The sequence below is a fragment of the Puma concolor genome, chromosome A1, assembly GCF_028749965.1.
Source record: "Puma concolor isolate L17-30 chromosome A1, mPumCon1.1.hap2, whole genome shotgun sequence".
NCBI lineage: Eukaryota > Metazoa > Chordata > Mammalia > Carnivora > Felidae > Puma > Puma concolor.
The window spans coordinates 181,420,414-181,437,351 of NC_141667.1; the positions used below are offsets into that span (position 1 = coordinate 181,420,414).

Consider the following 16,938-nt stretch of genomic DNA (forward strand, 5'->3'; position numbering starts at 1 on the left):
TGGCAGAATGCCATGGAAAGTGTTCCTTAAACAGAAAGTTCATGAACAGCCCTTGATATTTTACACATTTCAGGTGAGATTCTGGGAAGATCCACTAATAGCGATTAAGCACATGGCTCTTTAAGTTTCAGATTCACTCAAACATTTCCTACTCGTAAATACTAATCTAAATTCATTGGCAAACCTTCCTCAGAGGTGAACAGCTTACACCCACCAACATTTCGAACATTTAGGATATATAGATCAACTTGAGATAAAGTACCCATCATAATCATTGAAGGTAGTTTTACACAAGTTAAAATTAGGAAAACCATGGGAATACGGGGAAATTAGGAAACTATGAGCATTGTAGACTGAATAAATAATACTGACATAACAAAATATATATCATTGGGAGAAAAATGAATAGGCAATATATTACTTACCACAGTCCATGTATTAGAAGAATACTTCAGTAAGGAAAGAAAGTATACAATTGAAGTTTCAGTAATAAAGACATTAATGCCACCTTTAGGAAAACATAATTCCCTGAATTTGCAAAGGAGAATTTTACATATATACATATATTCAAATTTGATAATTGGGGAAAGTTTTTCATATTAGAAATAAAAGTTAGCTACTATGTCCTAATTGTTAATAATGGAGATTCAGTCAATCACACGTAACTACGTCTTTTGCACCTCAAGTAATCATTACTTCAGTCCCTCATATTTGACATAGTTATCAAGTGTTTATTCAGAAACTATTTAAAAAATTACATGTGCTGGGATACATATGAGACTGTAACAACAGTAGCCCCATCTTACAGAGATCCTGTTTGTGGTCATCATCATTGCTTGCTGCCCAGAGGGATAAAGACATCGTATAGAGATTTGTACAGTCCATCATTTGGTCTTCTGAGGTGCCAGTACTTGTGGATCTGTACAAATGCAACTGGGTTTGGTTAAACAATCAAAAATCGGCTACAATAGTAGTCAAATCAATACATCATTTTGGTTGACTAATAAAAATACTTTTAAATCTTCTCTAATAAAACCAGAAACTTGCACACGATTCTTACTCAAATGGCCCAATTAATTGCCCTATTTTTTTTTCCTTTATACATTGGGATACAATCCGTTATTATTTTTTTCTTTTTTTAAATGACAGATCCAATCGGGTGGGTTGCATTGGCTTTACGATTTTCCCATTAAGTTCTCCACATTTTTAGTGATTTAAAATGCCTTCCTGATATCACTCCTGTTTTGGAAATGCAGGTCCTAATATAGTGCGACACCTCTGTGAAAATCATAGGCTAAATAGTGAAGGAAAGAGAAATGCTAAATGTGTATATAAAAATAGGTGCTACAATAAAATATTTGTATATTTCATCAATAAGTTATTTTGACTAATCAATTATGGATCATATAGCTCTGTAATTTTAATGATTTGTCCACATCTATGGTGATCATTTTTCAGATCACAATACTTTTGTTTTTTAATTCAAATGTCCAGAATGCATACAAACACATCCTTTAAAAAGAAAGGAAAAGTAATGAGATAGGAGGGAGGAAGGCAGGGAGGCAGAGAAAGAGAGAAGAGGGGGAGGGGGAAGGACAGAGAGAGAACAAACTTTCTACTAAAGTTGGGGTGTGCTAATCTCTCCACAAAAGCCATTTAGACCCACCCATGGCTTAAAGGGGCGCGGGGAAGAAGAGGAGGGAAAGGGAACAAAAGAGGAAGAGTAGAATCTCTGCGCTGCCATCTTCCACCGTTCTTAATGGCACTTCCAACCACCACAAGAACAACCGCGACCGTTGGCAAGTCACTTGCGCAGCAAACGGCCCTCCGTAAACCCTTCTGCTCCCCTCCCCCACAAGAAGAGAAGAGAAGAGAAATCGATGTGCCCAGTTTACACAAATGTTTCCCCCACGTGTAAAAATTAAAAGGAAAGTGCACACCCTTTCAGTATCTTCCGCCCAAGCTGAGAATCTCGTGCCAAGGCACTTCACCCTAAACGTTGAAACAACACAATTAATCAAATGCGTTCACCGCGTGTGTAGGCTTGCTTGTTTGTTTTAAATGCAAAAGCTCCCAGGGAGTTTCTCTGCTTTTAGAACTGGCTAAATGTGGTCTGTTTTTCCAGCACTTCGAGGTAGTCCGGCTCAACGTTTAGTTTTGCTTTTAACTCCAGATACTCGTTCCGGTTGGGTTCTACAAAGACAGCACTGGGGGGGCTGTAGAGCACCGGTTCCCGCAGCCTGCTGTCCCCTGCCCCCGGGTGCAAATACTGATGGGGGCGTCTCAGGTCATAGTTTGGGGAGAAAGTGTAAGCAGCGGGGCTGCACGGGAATTTGGGATATTCCGGGAGGCTGTTGCCGGCGGGGGTGGTGGAGCAGTGTTTGTCTGGTTCTAAAATGCCCCTGTAAAAGCGGTCGGCGTCCTGCACCGGCGACAGTAGGTCCTCCCGGGGCTCGATGGTGCTGACGCTATAGGCGGGACTCCGCAAGTGGTGGCTTTCCCGCCTCTCCTCCTCCCCCGGCTGCAGCTGCAGAGGCGGCGGGGGCTGCTGCTGCTGCGGCGGCGGCGGCGGCGGCGGCGGCTGCTGCTGCAGGTGGTGGTTGCTGCTGTAGGTGACCTTGAGCTCGTGCAGGTCTTTGTAATCCTCCACGGAGTTGCCCTCTCGGGAGCGGTAGATGGGGTTTTTGCACATGTGGCCCAGTGGATGGGGGATGTACTCGTACACGTGGCCCGCGGGCGTCTTCACCTTGGGCAGCGCGGGCCCGCGGTGGTGCACGTGCGCGTGCGGGTGGCCTCCCGCGCCGCCGCCGCCGCCGTATACGCTGTACTGCATGTTGAAGGAGCTCACGTCGGAGTTGTTGGTGCTGGTGTGGTCGCTCTGGTTCTTCTTCCTGCGCTTCATAACCAGCACGAAGAGCCCGGCGGCCACGAAGACGGACATGATAAAAACCAGCAGCAGGCTGAGAATCAACACCGACAGGGGCACCGACGACGCACCTCCCCCCGCGCCCAAGCCCGCGGGGGCCCCAGTGCTGTTCGACCGGACCGCGGGAGTCACCGCGCTGGTCCTCGCCGGGACCTGGATGGAAGAGGGCGTGGGCGTGGAAACCACCACGTCAGAGTAGTCTGGACACAGCAGCTCCGACTTAATGGAGCGCATATCGGTCTCCGCAAACTTCTTGGGCGCTTTGCAGATGACCTCATCCACCAAGACACCCACTTTGAGCTGTTCGACCCACAGCTTCATGCCCACCACGTCGCAGGTACAATCCCAAGGGTTGTCATGCAGGTCGATTTGGATGAGTGACTTGAGTTGGTCCAGAACTCCACTCACGGGCAAGGAGGTGAAATGGTTACTCCTTAGGTTCAGCCTGAGAAGGGTCAGGCCTGAGAAGACGCCTGAGGGCATGGCCTGCAGGAGGTTGTTATTCAGAAATAGCAGCTGGAGGTTTGGGACCGGGTCGAAAGTCCCAGACTGAATCTCACGTATGAGATTGTACTGGAGGAAGAGATACTGCAGGCTTTGCAGGCCATAGAACAACTCCGGGCTCAGCCTCTCAATCCTGTTGCCATTTAGGTAGAGGCGCCTCAGGTTGGTGAGATCCCCGAAAGCGCGGTCCTGGATCATGGAGATTCGGTTGTTGCCCAGGTGTAGGAGGTCCAGCCCCGTAGCCTCCAGGAAGTCGCTCCTGCGCACAACCGCAATGTAGTTCTCCGTCAGATACATCTTCTTGGGGTTGTAGGGCTTGGGCTGCAGCTCCGCGATGCTCTCGATTTTGCGCTCCTGGCAGTTGACATTGAGGCCCAGATCGGAGATTTGTAGGTTGCAAGTGCACGCGGTGGGACACTCCAAAGGCACCGGAGATTTGGTCTGGTAGGCGATGCTGGGGCCATAGTTGCTGTAGCCCAAGTCCTTGGAGGGCTGCCGAGAGGTGGGGCGCACTCTGGGCTTGTTGGGTTGGCGGGTCCCCTTAGGGGGCTTTAAGGGGGGTTTGTAAACAGCTGAGGAAGAAGTGGCCACGGAATTCACCGAGGCTGGGGTAGTGTGTAGATACCCCGTGGTGCTCAAAGGCGTCTGTGGCCTCATCTCATAATCTGAAATAAGTTTCCTTGGGCAAAGTTCCTGCTTGGACACCTCGTCCAAATCCCGGCCGTGTAAGCGGAAGGGGGTCTCACAAACCACATCCCCCACCAGGGCCGAGTAGGAGATACTGTCCAACCAATCCTTGAGAGAGATCAGCTCGCAGGAGCAATTCCAGGGGTTTTCTTCCAGCTGTAACTCCACAACTTTATCCATGTGCTGCAACAGCCCCACATAGGGCAGAAGTTTCAGCCGGTTCCCCCGCAGGTCCAAGTGCGTTAAGGGCACAAAACGGAAGAGGTTGTTGGGTAAACTGGACAAGAGATTGTCATTGAGGATAAGCACCTGCAATAAATGCAGTTTCCCAAAAGCATTGGGTTCAATGACACTGATGTAATTGTAATCGACCTGTAGGTACTCCAGGCTCTCCAGGCCGAGGAAGGTATCATCTCGCAGAAGTTCCAGTTTATTATTGTTCAGATGCAATCTCCTTAAACCCCGCAGCCCGTGGAAAGCCCCAGTCTCAATGTCCTGGATAACGTTGCTACCCAGATGCAAAATTGAAGCCCCGGTGTAATTGACAAACTCATTGGGATAGAGACGGTTCAAAAGGTTTCCAGACAACAGGAGGTGGTAGACTGGGAAACGGGGAGGGCTAATTTCAGAGAGGCTGATGATCCCCCGGTTTTCACAGCTCACAGTTAAAATGCCGTCCTTTTCCTCACAAGGACATGCATTGTCACAGATTTCCCCATAATAATCGATGGTTTCTGCACACGAAAGGACGAGAGATGTTAGAGCAAACGCTAGACTCTGCAGCATCCAGCTATGCATTTTTCTGTGAAGGTCCTGTTCCAAAGTTACTGGGGGGCAGCAAGTGTGCATTTTACCTCCTGCAAGGGAGAGAGGAGAAAAGGAAACAACATAATATGACAAAAATTTAAGGGATTGGGAAGAAAGTCTCTCTCTTCCCTACTACTATTTCTCTGAAATCCAGAAGGAGGGGATATGAATGACCCCCCCCCAGTGGAACACCGACATTCTCCAGACTTTATTATTATCTGATACTCATTTTGATTTAAAGGTTGATTTCATTTCCTAATGAGAACAACAGAAATATGCTGCCCTTTACAAGAGAAGGGCAGGTTAGATAAAGTCCCATTTTAGTGTTTTCCCTGCTCCCCCCTCTTTTCAAAACCAATCCATAAATATACATAAAATGGCTGTCAGTTCAGTTTCATGGTTCTAATTTAAGAGAAAAGAAACACCATTTTACAAGGTTCACCACCTCACCTATAGCAAACCCATCTGCCTTTCTTTCAGAACCTCCTCAGTTAACAGTTCACCGTGAAGGTCTCCCATTTTCACAGAAAAGCAAGGAGTCACAATACTTGGGCTATTTTAAACCGTCGCTGGAAATGCCAGGGTGGGAACCTAAAGAACACTTTTCAGAGGCAAAAAAGAGATGTAAGATAATGCATCAAAAGGACCCAGAGGAAGCTCTTAAATCACCAATTGTCTTCAGGAGCTTTGAGTGTGGAGAAAAAGGAGAGCGCGTTCCTTTGATGGTGGACTTCACTACCACGCTTTTAAGCACATCAGCGTCCTAATTGCATGCACGGTGCCACTTAGCAGCGCTTCTCTGAGAGCTCCCTGCGTCCACTTCTCCTCATTGATCATGTCAGCGACGCTACCAAACCGCATCTCTAAGCCACAGAAATAGTTCTGCACGAAGGATTACAAAGAACTCAGCGAAGGCATCCGCAATCCCGGAACACCTCCCGATACCCGGAGTTTAAAGAGGACGTTCCTGCCGCTTACCCGGAATCAGCTAAAAGTAAACCTAGGACCATCCTTACCTCCCGCTCCGCGTCCGTTTGCCACGGAATGTAACACTAACGCTCCTGGATTAGCAGGATTTGGACTCAACTAAGTACCTCGCCGGCATCGCCAGCATCTTTGGAGTTGTTTCTTACATTTAAGTGTCAGTGTTTTACTCCCCTTCCTTTTTTTCCTTTCTTTGTTTTTCCTTTTTCTTTTCTTCTCCCCCCACCCCCCCCAAGAGAAAAAGGCACTCGGGCTGATTAAAGGCGAAATAGAAAGGGAGGGAGAACAGCAAGTAACATAGGTCTGTGCTTTAATATCCGAATTTCATCTTCTCAAGGAATCGATCTGACCCCCTCCCCCTTTGATTTCTGGATTTCTTTTTGTCCTCTGAAAGGCTTCCTTGGACTTGCTACTTCGGGTCGACAGCGGTACTCAGAAGGGAAAGGACACAAATGGTCAGAGTGTGTGAGTGCGTGTTGTGTTGGCTGCGGCGGGGGGGGGGGGGTTCGGGGGGGAGGCGGGAATTGGGTAAAAATGCTGGGCTCTGGGAACCCATGCCTCTTCTCCAGTCAACCTGGCCTTTGCCTCATCAGCACCGAAGTCTGATGTCGAATCACAACCAAAACTAAAGCCAAGACGTTTCTGAGTCACGGGTTCAAGCCTCGCTCCCCTGGCCGACTCCAACCCGCGTTATTAAGAGCCCCTGCATTCGCACGCTCATGTGCAAGTGTGCCTGAGAATCATTCACGTGTGGCCAACCCAGACGTGTCGAGACGAATCGGAATCACAGTGTATAAGCCTCACAAGTATCTCCAACCTCCCAACGCAACCGCAAACGCCTCCTAGCTTAAAAGCGGAAAAAACACCCCCTATGGAAAGCAAAACGTTTACCTTGAAAATTCAGTTCTCCACAGGATGAAATCTGCACATCCATTCAGCAGGGGTTGGGTCCCCTCCCCCTCCTTCCCTCGACTTCCCCGCCCCCCTTCACCTCCCTCCCTTTCAGACAGCCCATCGCAAATTGTGACCAGCCGGTATTAAACTCCAGCGTTTACAACTTTAATTCAGTTCTGGGTAGCCGGGGTCGAAGAGCTTCCTCTCACCCCACTCTCTTTCCCCTCCCCCTTGCCATCAAAGGAACCCAAAAATTTGAGAAAATAAAGTTGAATGAGCCGAGGAGGGCTGACATTCTGACTGGGAAACGCACCTCCGATGTAAATTCGCGGGTGCGTTGCACATTCTCAGATTATCTGATTTTTTTTTTTTTTTTTTTTTTGGAGGACGGGGGCGGAGGAACTGTATTTGCCCCCAAAGAATTTAGACCTTACACCATCGCCCTGCACATCCCTGCATTACACAGAGTGGGGCTGCGTGGGCTGGAGCCCAGCACCCAGGCCCGACCCGTGGCTCTGGGCACAGCTGCTCCCACAGCGGCCCAGGCAGAAGCACCCGGAGTTCCAGGACGCGAGGCTCCCTTCCCCCACTCCGCCCCAAAGCGAAGGAAGGGAAAGGGAAGGAAGGAGGGGAGGGAGGAGAGGGAATGCTAGCCATCCCGCTGCCACACGAACACACACACACACACACACACGAGCCTCTTTTGCAAAGTAAACGGTCGACTTACCCCGTTTCACATCTCCAGGGCCCACTCATCATAGCCGCCCCTATAAAAATACCTCTTTGGGGTGTGCATTGGGTTTCCGGAGCCCAGGCAGGGCAAGAAGGCGGCGAGCTGTGCGGTCCGAGCGGCGGGAGGAAAGAGGCGCCCGGACGCCGCCAGCCCGGGGCCGCCGCCGCGGTGGCGACCGCGGGTTCCGGGGCTCCCCAAACGGCTCTCCCCGGCAATCTCCGCGGTAGTCGAAGCGGGCAGCGGGGTGGGGGGGAGGGGGAGAAGGGGGCGTTCGCGAGCGGCCGATGGGGAAGGGAGGAGGAGGGGGCGGCGGAGGACCGGCTGTAGAGGCGCCTGGCGGTAGGGGCCGGGAGCAGGAGCCGGGCGGGGCGGGGAGGGAGCTGTTGGAGGGGGGGAGGCGCGGAACCCGAGGGGGGGACGTGAAGGCTGTCAGGCACCGCCGGCCCCTCCAACGTGACGGTCAGCCCCGCCGAGCGATCGCTCCCGTTCACACTCACGCTCACTCTCACACTCGTTCCCACCGGCTCCACCGCGCGATCGCAGGGTCCCGGGCACCCAACGCGGCACTCCCCAGGCGGGTACTTACAGTTGCCATCTGCATAAGGGGCAACTTTCTCCAAGCCAGCAGCAGCCGCCGCCCCCTCCAGCCTCCGGCTCCACGAACCCTCGGGCCTGGGTTCGCGCTGGCCGCCCCTCCCCTCCCCCCTCAGCTCTCCTCTTCGCCGTCTTCACCACATTCCCCCCTGGTCAGTGGCGCACGCCTGGGGACTAGCCAGAGGGAGCGGGGCGCGGGGGTGTGCATGCATCGCCCGCCTTCTTCTTGCAGCGCACACTGTACATGGTAGTGAGGGGGCGAGCAAAGGTGGCATCGGCCCCTTGGCTACTCCTGGGGTGGCTACGGCTCCTGCGCCGTCCTCCACCCCCCGCGTAGTGGCGACCACCGCGCCGGGATCCCGCCGCCGCTGTCCCCTCTCTCTGTCCACCGCCGCGGCGGCCCCTAATTAGTATTTGTACGGTTCCCGCATCCTCTTGGCAGTTTCATCACTCCCGGTGTTTGCAGAGGTTTTTCTCATCCTTTCCCCAGATGCGGCGCACGATCGTCATTATTTGGAACTCTCTATCTCCGACATCCTTTAGGGGGCCTAGGGGGGGACAGGAGCAGCGTTGTTTTACGCCTGTGGCGTGTCCCGGCAGCCTGGCGGCTCTAAAATACTCAGAGAAAATCGCTTCTTCCCTCCCGGGCGCTGAAGATGTGGCAACACGGTAAGCATCACCGGGGTCTCTGAGACATCTGCTCCAGCGCGGGCGCAGGGCCCCGTCCAATGCACTTGTTTATTGTCGCGCCGCTGGTGCGAGCCAAGCTGCAGCAGACATGATGGGCCCGGGGCGAAGCGAGCGCTCGGTGGCCGATAGATGGCAGCCGAGGGCGAAGGCGTCCCTGGATTCGGGCGGCGCAATCGGAGCCCCCTTGGATGTCACATTCGTGGGAGACGAAGAGTCTTGGAACCTGTGCGTAACTCGAGCGTGGGACTGTGCAATCCTTGGATTGAAAAAGGAAGGAGTGGAAATAACCCCGACAGTGCCAGGCTTGTTGGTGGTCAGGGACAGATGATTCCAACCCTGTGCTGATCGCCTGCCTTCCTCCCACCATTTAGAATGATACTGCCCCTGCTTCTGCCTCTGTACTTAACTCTAAAGGACCCTGGAAGAGGGAGTGGTTCATCCTAGCTGCAAACAAGGGCGCTAATGCTTTTTTTTTTTTCTTTAAGAATTACGTTTTATAGGTATGTCTGGGCGATGCAAGGGAATGTTAACGACTTTCAGAAAGAATGTTTGTGAATACATTTGGTGTGTACTAAAAAGCTGGAGACCCCTAAATAAATGCAATATCGATAGAAAGCGAGTTTCTTGAAGAGTCACCTGCTAAACTCCACTAGCATCATCTCTACAGTAAGTATTCCTTGCTCTTGCCTATGAAACCAGACACCTCCACCCTAGAGGGGGGTCTTTACATTCATAAGGCATATTTCCAGTGTTTGTAATACTTAGACCTGCAGTCCTTCCCAGGTATAGAAAAAAAGTTGATCATAATACGTGGCCCAATGGAGGCTGAGTGAACATGTGTCTGTTCGTATGATAACCGGGAAGTTTTACCATTTAAATAGATTTCATCTATTTTATTTTGGGATTAATTATGAATTAATGTTCTTTTGGGATCATCTTAAACATAATTGATATTGTCTCCTTCTTGGTAACGTTTGGGATGCTATTGTGGTTATAATATCTTGATTAAAGATAGGATTATAGAGATTCTGATATATATATATATATATATATGTATATGTATATACATACACACACACACAAACATCTTTTCACATCCTCTCTCTGTGTTGAATTAGAAGGAGTTTTCTAGAGGTGGTGAATATTGCAGCCTCCTGAGGTTTTGCAGCATTTCTTGAAATTTCCTCTCAATCTGTTTTGCAAATATTTTTGTTAATCCATACATACTTTGTTTAAATTCAAGGCATATACAAGAGAGGGAGAAACAAAGTAATCTGTAACATCATTGAATAACACAATAAAATCTTATAACAGAACTTCCTGTAAATTTAGAAACCTTTGGCTGGGGAATGAGAGCCATTTGCCACAGGTACTTTATATAAACAGAGAACTTAAACTTCATCCACTAAAGTCTGGTTACCATATATTTTATTTAGTCATCATCTTCTAACATTATATATTTTAGAAAATTTATTTTTAAAGTATGAAATTGCTTTTATATTTTTAAATGAATGTGTTAAATTGTCATGTTTTAAAAATTACATATTATTGGGGCGCCTGGGTGGCGCAGTCGGTTAAGCGTCCGACTTCAGCCAGGTCACGATCTCGCGGTCCGTGAGTTCGAGCCCCGCGTCGGGCTCTGGGCGGATGGCTCAGAGCCTGGAGCCTGTTTCCGATTCTGTGTCTCCCTCTCTCTCTGCCCCTCCCCCGTTCATGCTCTGTCTCTCTCTGTCCCAAAAATAAATAAACGTTGAAAAAAAAATTACATATTACTTAAACTTGGAAACTTTTGGCATATCAATATTAAGTTCTATCACAGACATAATTTTTGATGTAGACAAACTCCATAGAAATTCTGGGTATAACATGGTTTAATCAATTATGGAATTTTCAAAATAGCTGTAGTATAGTTTTAGTTCATTATTTTATTGCTTTCATAAATCTTCAAAATTGTATTTAATATCACAATTCAGTTTAATTTTTGATTTTGAATTAAAGGATTTATTTCCTAATTAAAAATAAATTTGTTGAGCTAAAAGTTTCAAACATGGTAGCAATTAATTTAGGTTATAGTTTTGTTAGAAACAATATTCCAGTTTATTTCTTGTGGTTCAAATAAATAAGTGATGACAACTTTCTACCATTTACTCAATATTAAGGATAGCCTGAGAAGCCATCATGATGGTTTACCGCTAGGTGTCTCTATAAACTGCTGTGCAGGAAAGTGAATTTGGAGAAAATACAGTGACATGCAGAGACCAAACAGAATTCCGGAGGAAAAACATCACAAAAATAAGGAAAATCCTCGTTTGCTAGTCTTTGAACTCTTATTTTCTTTGAATATTGACTATGGCCAGAAAAGAAATAAATTAATCATGTAACAGGGATCAAATTTAAGCCAAGACTTTCACCTACACGAGCAAACATATCTATGTTTCAGTCCATACTAAACAATATAGTCAGATGAGATGTATGCTTGGTTTCACATAATACTCCAAAGAATGCACACGATTTCATAAACACTTTGGGGAACTAGAAAATGAAATGATTGATCAAATAGATCCCTCCTGAATTAAGGGCATGATACTAAATTAAACATTATTTGATTGAGTCGGTTGGATGTGAAAAGTTGAGAATCTGTGTCTAAATATTTGTGAACATACGTGTGCATATTATAGTTATTAATTATCTAGTATAATCATAAATATGTTTCATATATGGTAATACATTTGTCAATAATTAGTGTGAATTATGGACATAATCTGATACCTCCCTAATAAAATTTAAATTCAAACCACAACTAGCATACTTATCACTTGAAATTGGCCATATATCTTGGTGAATATGAATTCACCAATGAATTCATATTCATTATTACCTGGAATTATCATTTTAGTGTTTTATCAACTCTTTGGATGAATTCTTATATTAAATAATTTCTTAAGAGATCTCATCATATTACGTTTGTGTATTGTTGTGTGGTTTCTTTAGAATATTAAAATGCTAAGTCAAGAATTTTGGTCTCTCATGAAATAACCTAAAAGAGATTATAAACAAGGAAATTCTTTCGTGATAGTGATGAGATCTTGTAAATACTAACCAACGTTATTGAAATCTAAAGCAAGTAGAACTTGCATTTCTTCTTGTTAGCCTAACTGGTAAGTTAAGATTATAAAATCCAATGCTAGATTCCAGACTCCTCCCAAATCAGCTCTAATAAGAGTACTTTTGTGACAGTGTAGCTAAAGGTCTATACAACCCTATTTGGTAAACAACACATTTTTCAGATATATATCTTTTTAATGTCTTTGAAATTAAATTATATATATCACATATTCCTAAAAGCAGAAAAGTTTCTCCTCGAAGGGAAAACATGAGTCATCTCTTATGATTGTTTCTCTGTGTAATTGATAAGCTAAATAACTGTAGTATAGCATATTTTTTATCAGTTTGGTACATTTGGATTTACAACAATTGAAATTATCATGCAGTGATATTTATCAAATTCAAATGACTAGTTAAGCTGATTAATTTCAGCAAGATTATTTATTCACTTTTAGATTTAATTTGTTTTTTATAGTCTTAGATATCTGCTGTCAGAGGCATAAGAGAAAGATGTACATAAAATAGACAATTTTCTTCCTTGCTTCTTACACTTACTTATAAATATACTCTGATAATCTTTTGATAGATTAGGTGTTAAAACCCTGTCTTTGGAGGACAAGTTGGAAATATCTTCCAGAATTTAAAATGCATTTATATTTTCAACAATTATATTTTCAGAAAGTAGGCTACAGGTGTACCAAAATAAAAAGTACATGTACAATATAATGTACCTGTAATGTACATGTACATGTAATATACAATGTAATATGTGAGAATAGTCACATTTGTAAGTGACTGAGTCTAAGTGAAAAGTGGTACATATCTATCTATACCTTGGAATGCTCTTCTGCCTTTCATAACAGTGTATGTAAGTATATGTTCCTGTCATTATTAATAGCGTCCATAGCATCCATCTGTGTACATTGCTGGGGAGGAGGAGAGAATCTTTCTGGAAGGATACACAAATTCAGTAACGGAGTTTGCCCTTTGGGGGAAGACTAGGGAGTGTTTAGTAGGATGAAGGTTTTTCACTTTACGTTCTATTTTTTATTTTTTCAAAATTTCAATTTACATGCACATTTCCAATAAAAATTTTCAAAATACATGTACTTGAAAAATAAGGATGTTACAGAAGATCCCTGACTTGAATGGTTCGACTTAGGAGTTTTCAACTATATGCTGGTTTGAGAACTATACACATTTAGTGGGAACTACTTGGAATTTTGAGTTTTATCCTTTCCTGGGCCAGGGATATGTGGTACGATCCTCTTTTGTGATGCTGGGCTGTGGAGTAGCAAGCCTCAGTTCCCACTCAGCCAAGCGATCACAAGCTAAACTAGCCCATAAACTTAACAACCATTCTGTACCCATGCAGCCACCAGTTTTCACTTTCAGTACAGTATTCGATAAATTACATGTGATATTCAGCCTATTTTTATAAAATAGGCATTGTGTTAGATGATTTTGCCCACCTATAGGCTACATAAGTGTTCTGAGCACATTTACGGTAGGCTAGGCTAAGCTGTGAAGTTTGGTGGGTTAGGCATATTAAATGCATTTTCAACTTACAATGGGTTTATCGGGACATAACCTTGTTGTAAGTCAAGGGAAATCTGTATTTGGAACAATGATATGGGAGGTGGTAGAGAGTTGAAGATGACGTTACCAAGTTAATCTCTGTCCCGCACTTCTCAAAACTATTTTTTCTATGACACATTGCTGTCAGTGAAGACACCAAATATCTTTCTAAATATGTGACTATAAATTAATTAGTTAAAATGTTTTTTCTTCGTAGCTGTAACATGTGACATTGAATTCTAGCTGCTAGTCCTAACTATTAGAATAATAATTAATAGAAGCTGGCTTCCCTTTCCTTCTTCCGTGTGTAGAACCATACTGGGTACTGGTGACGTTACCTTTATTTGATACTGTGGTGGGTGAAGGAAAGATCAAAATCGTTCTCTAAAGAAGATAAGTGCTTATGCTCAAAATTGTCAGCAGCAGATCTTTACTGCTATCGGCAGGAAGATGAGTGAGTGTGTAATTGTGACATATTTTAAGTATACAAACTATCATCAGGCCCTGTTAGAACAAAGGCTGCTGCCATTCTGCTTATACTCGCATTGAGATATGCATAGTCCACTGGAAAAGAAACAGTTTTATTATATAGCTAGAATAGCTTTTCTATGTATCTTTCTATTAGAGATAGGATTTGTCTCTTAAGGTTTATCAGTTCTTGGGTCTCACATATCTCTAGTCGTTCTTAGGAAACAAATCCAAACAGGCATTATGTATATCTTTATTTCCTGTATCCTTTTCAGGTTTTCAAAGAAAAACAATGAGCCATCCTAAAACACAGTTTCATTACAAAATTTTCAGAAGGACTGTTGTTTATTGGAGAATGTCTAAATTGACGATACTTTATTCAACTTTTATCAACTAGGATCTTTCATTCAAGGGGAGACTCCCATAATCTCTCTATCCCCTCAAAACAAATCAGCTTTCCCAACTCCGAAAGTTTTGTTGTACTCCTCATTCATCTAACTGGCTCTTCCCTTTTCTTTCAGCTATTGTTCTAGAGAATTTACTGTAAATCCTTTCTTCACCAAAAAATTCCTTTCTGTCCACTCTAACCAACACCGAAGACTTCCTTACCTGAGCATTTTCTTCCATTATCTAGCACTTGCCTAGCACGATGTTCTGTTTCCTGATTAAGGTTGCCATTTTCTTCTGGGCTAGATTATCATTTCTCATTGAGCAAAGAACTTGAGTTTCTTACCCCTCAAACAGTGGAAAACTGAGCTTCAAAAGACTCTTTGTATACACAATAAATGCATGTCCAATTTTGAATTTTTTCATTCAACAAATATTTATTTGCTAAATATATTATCCTAAACCATATTATGTTTGATATAAAATAATTGACTCATATCAGGGTAGTTGAAGGATTTCAGGGTCATTTTTACTTTTTGACAAGTCACTTGCATTCTCCAGTCAAAATAAGTGGAATATAATATATAACAATACTAATGCATAGGGGCACCTGGGTGGCTCAATCAGTTAAGGGTCTGACTCTGGCTACGGTAATGATCTCACGGCTCGTGAGTTCAAGCCCCATATCAGACTTTGTGCTGATAGCTTGGACCCTGGAGCCTGCTTCGGATTCTGTGTCTCCCTCTTCCTCTGCCTCTCCCCAGCTCACACTCTCTCTCTCTCTCACTCTCAAAAATAATTAACATTAAAATAATTTAAAAAATACTACTGCATAAGTTGAATACTTGAATAGTATTTTTTGTAACATATATTTGCCAAGCCTCTATAAAAATGTTCTCCAACAGAACGTTCTGTGATGATGGAACTAACCCCTATTTGCAGTGTCCAATATGATGGTCATTAGCCACAGGTGACTGTTGAGCAACTGAAATGTGGTCGGTCTGATACAGCAAATACAATTTTAATTCTTAAAATTTTAGCTTATTTATATATAAGTAACCACATGTGCCTTGTGGCTACCATATTGGACAGTACAGATCTAGAGGATAAATCCCTAGAAGGCTGCAGCTGTGTTTCTCACACAATTTCTGGGATACCTTGAAAGTCAATCAGTATGAACAGCTGTACTCATGAGTAATGATGGTGATTATGACACTCTCAATAAATAAGGACAATTATGATTCACATTTGGCAAGGGGCCTGATTTGCATTCTGTTGAGGGTCTGTATTCAATTCATTTAAATTGCATTCAGTTGAAGACTCCTGCCATTCTTTTAAAGATTTCAAGGCATTTTACAGGCATTTCAAAATTCCTTATTACATCCTTATTACACCACTATAAAGAAGGCAAGATAGATTATTTTATATCAATAGAATTTTATTAGAAGATAAGTGCCTTTTTATGTATGATGAAGTATTCTCTAAGGTGCTTTTCTTCAGATCACACAGTGGGATGTTAGTAGAACTAGAGAAGAAAGTCCTAAGAGGGTATTTTGCTTCAAGGAACTATCCTGGAATAGGCTTTTTGTACAGAGAAGTCTGTCAGTCAGTAACAAAACAGCACTTGAACTCTTACATTCCACCATTTGAATACAACAGCTCTATTTTGAAGTTCAGTGCTGTCTTGTACAAGTAGAGTGGGCAGAGTTTGGACAAGAAATTATAATTAATGAATTTATAGAATGCAAATATGTCCTCTAATTTCCATGAAGATCTGAATAAATCTCAGTTTAAATAAATTCATATTTATATATTTGAAACAGAGATGTAATAGCTTGGTAACCAGTCCTCATTACAAATTATTATAATATTTGAGATTAATTTTTATTTGTTTTCGATCAGCTTATCTAAAATATTAATAATAAAATTGACCTATATTTCCATTATTGTACTTCTTCTTTGGGCAAAATCAATATAGCTTCAAAAGAAGCATGAATTGCTTGAGAGCTTAAGTCCAAAATTGAGAGGAAGCCATCTGATCCATAGCAGTACAGTGGCGCTCAGAGACTTCAACGCCATTCTTGATTCTGACTTGGCAACAACTATACACTTGCATTTCTGCAGAAACCACTCTGGGTAGATCACATATTTTATATATAAAAAAGTTACTGCGCTTCTTTTCAATGGACCTTAAAAAAAAACACGCTGGTTAATCAGATGATAAGTGTTAAAATGTCCCTGGAAGAAATGTAGTATTATTACCCAAAATGTAGACTTTAAATGATTAACTTTATCCTAAAATGTAAAGTTATTTTCATTTAAATAAATATTAATAATAGAATGATAATGAGAATGGTGTACATTTTGTGATAAATGGATCTAAGGCAGCTAATTTTTATTTAATATTACATGATGCATTTTTATCCTGTGATCAAAAGCATTCTGTCAATCTAATGATGCTTCTCTAGTGAAACTAGATTCACAGTTATTGTCATGTGACCTATTATAATGTATGCTGCAATTTTAATTGATTGTTACGTATCCCAATGAACAAATAACCAATTTGGATTTGAATCACTAG

The 16,938-nt window shown here is 43.5% G+C and overlaps 1 protein-coding gene across 4 annotated transcripts; it reads right to left on the minus strand.

The window, feature by feature from the left end:
* Positions 1-710: 710 nt before the first annotated feature.
* Positions 711-8,229, minus strand: SLITRK5 (SLIT and NTRK like family member 5). Of its 4 annotated transcripts, none has more exons than XM_086709571.1 (3): positions 8,122-8,218; positions 5,375-5,525; positions 711-4,974 (listed from the first exon to the last, which is right to left on the minus strand). In XM_086709571.1, exon 3 carries the CDS (start codon positions 4,964-4,966, stop codon positions 2,093-2,095), a length of 2,874 nt encoding a protein of 957 aa, XP_086565697.1. In that variant the 5' UTR covers positions 4,967-4,974; positions 5,375-5,525; positions 8,122-8,218; the 3' UTR covers positions 711-2,092. The 4 variants fall into 4 exon arrangements, with proteins under 4 accessions (XP_086565697.1, XP_086565702.1, XP_086565686.1 ...); XM_086709576.1 differs by lacking the exon at positions 8,122-8,218 and adding an exon at positions 7,530-7,756; XM_086709560.1 differs by lacking the exon at positions 5,375-5,525 and having other exon boundaries at positions 8,122-8,229.
* Positions 8,230-16,938: the final 8,709 nt, after the last annotated feature.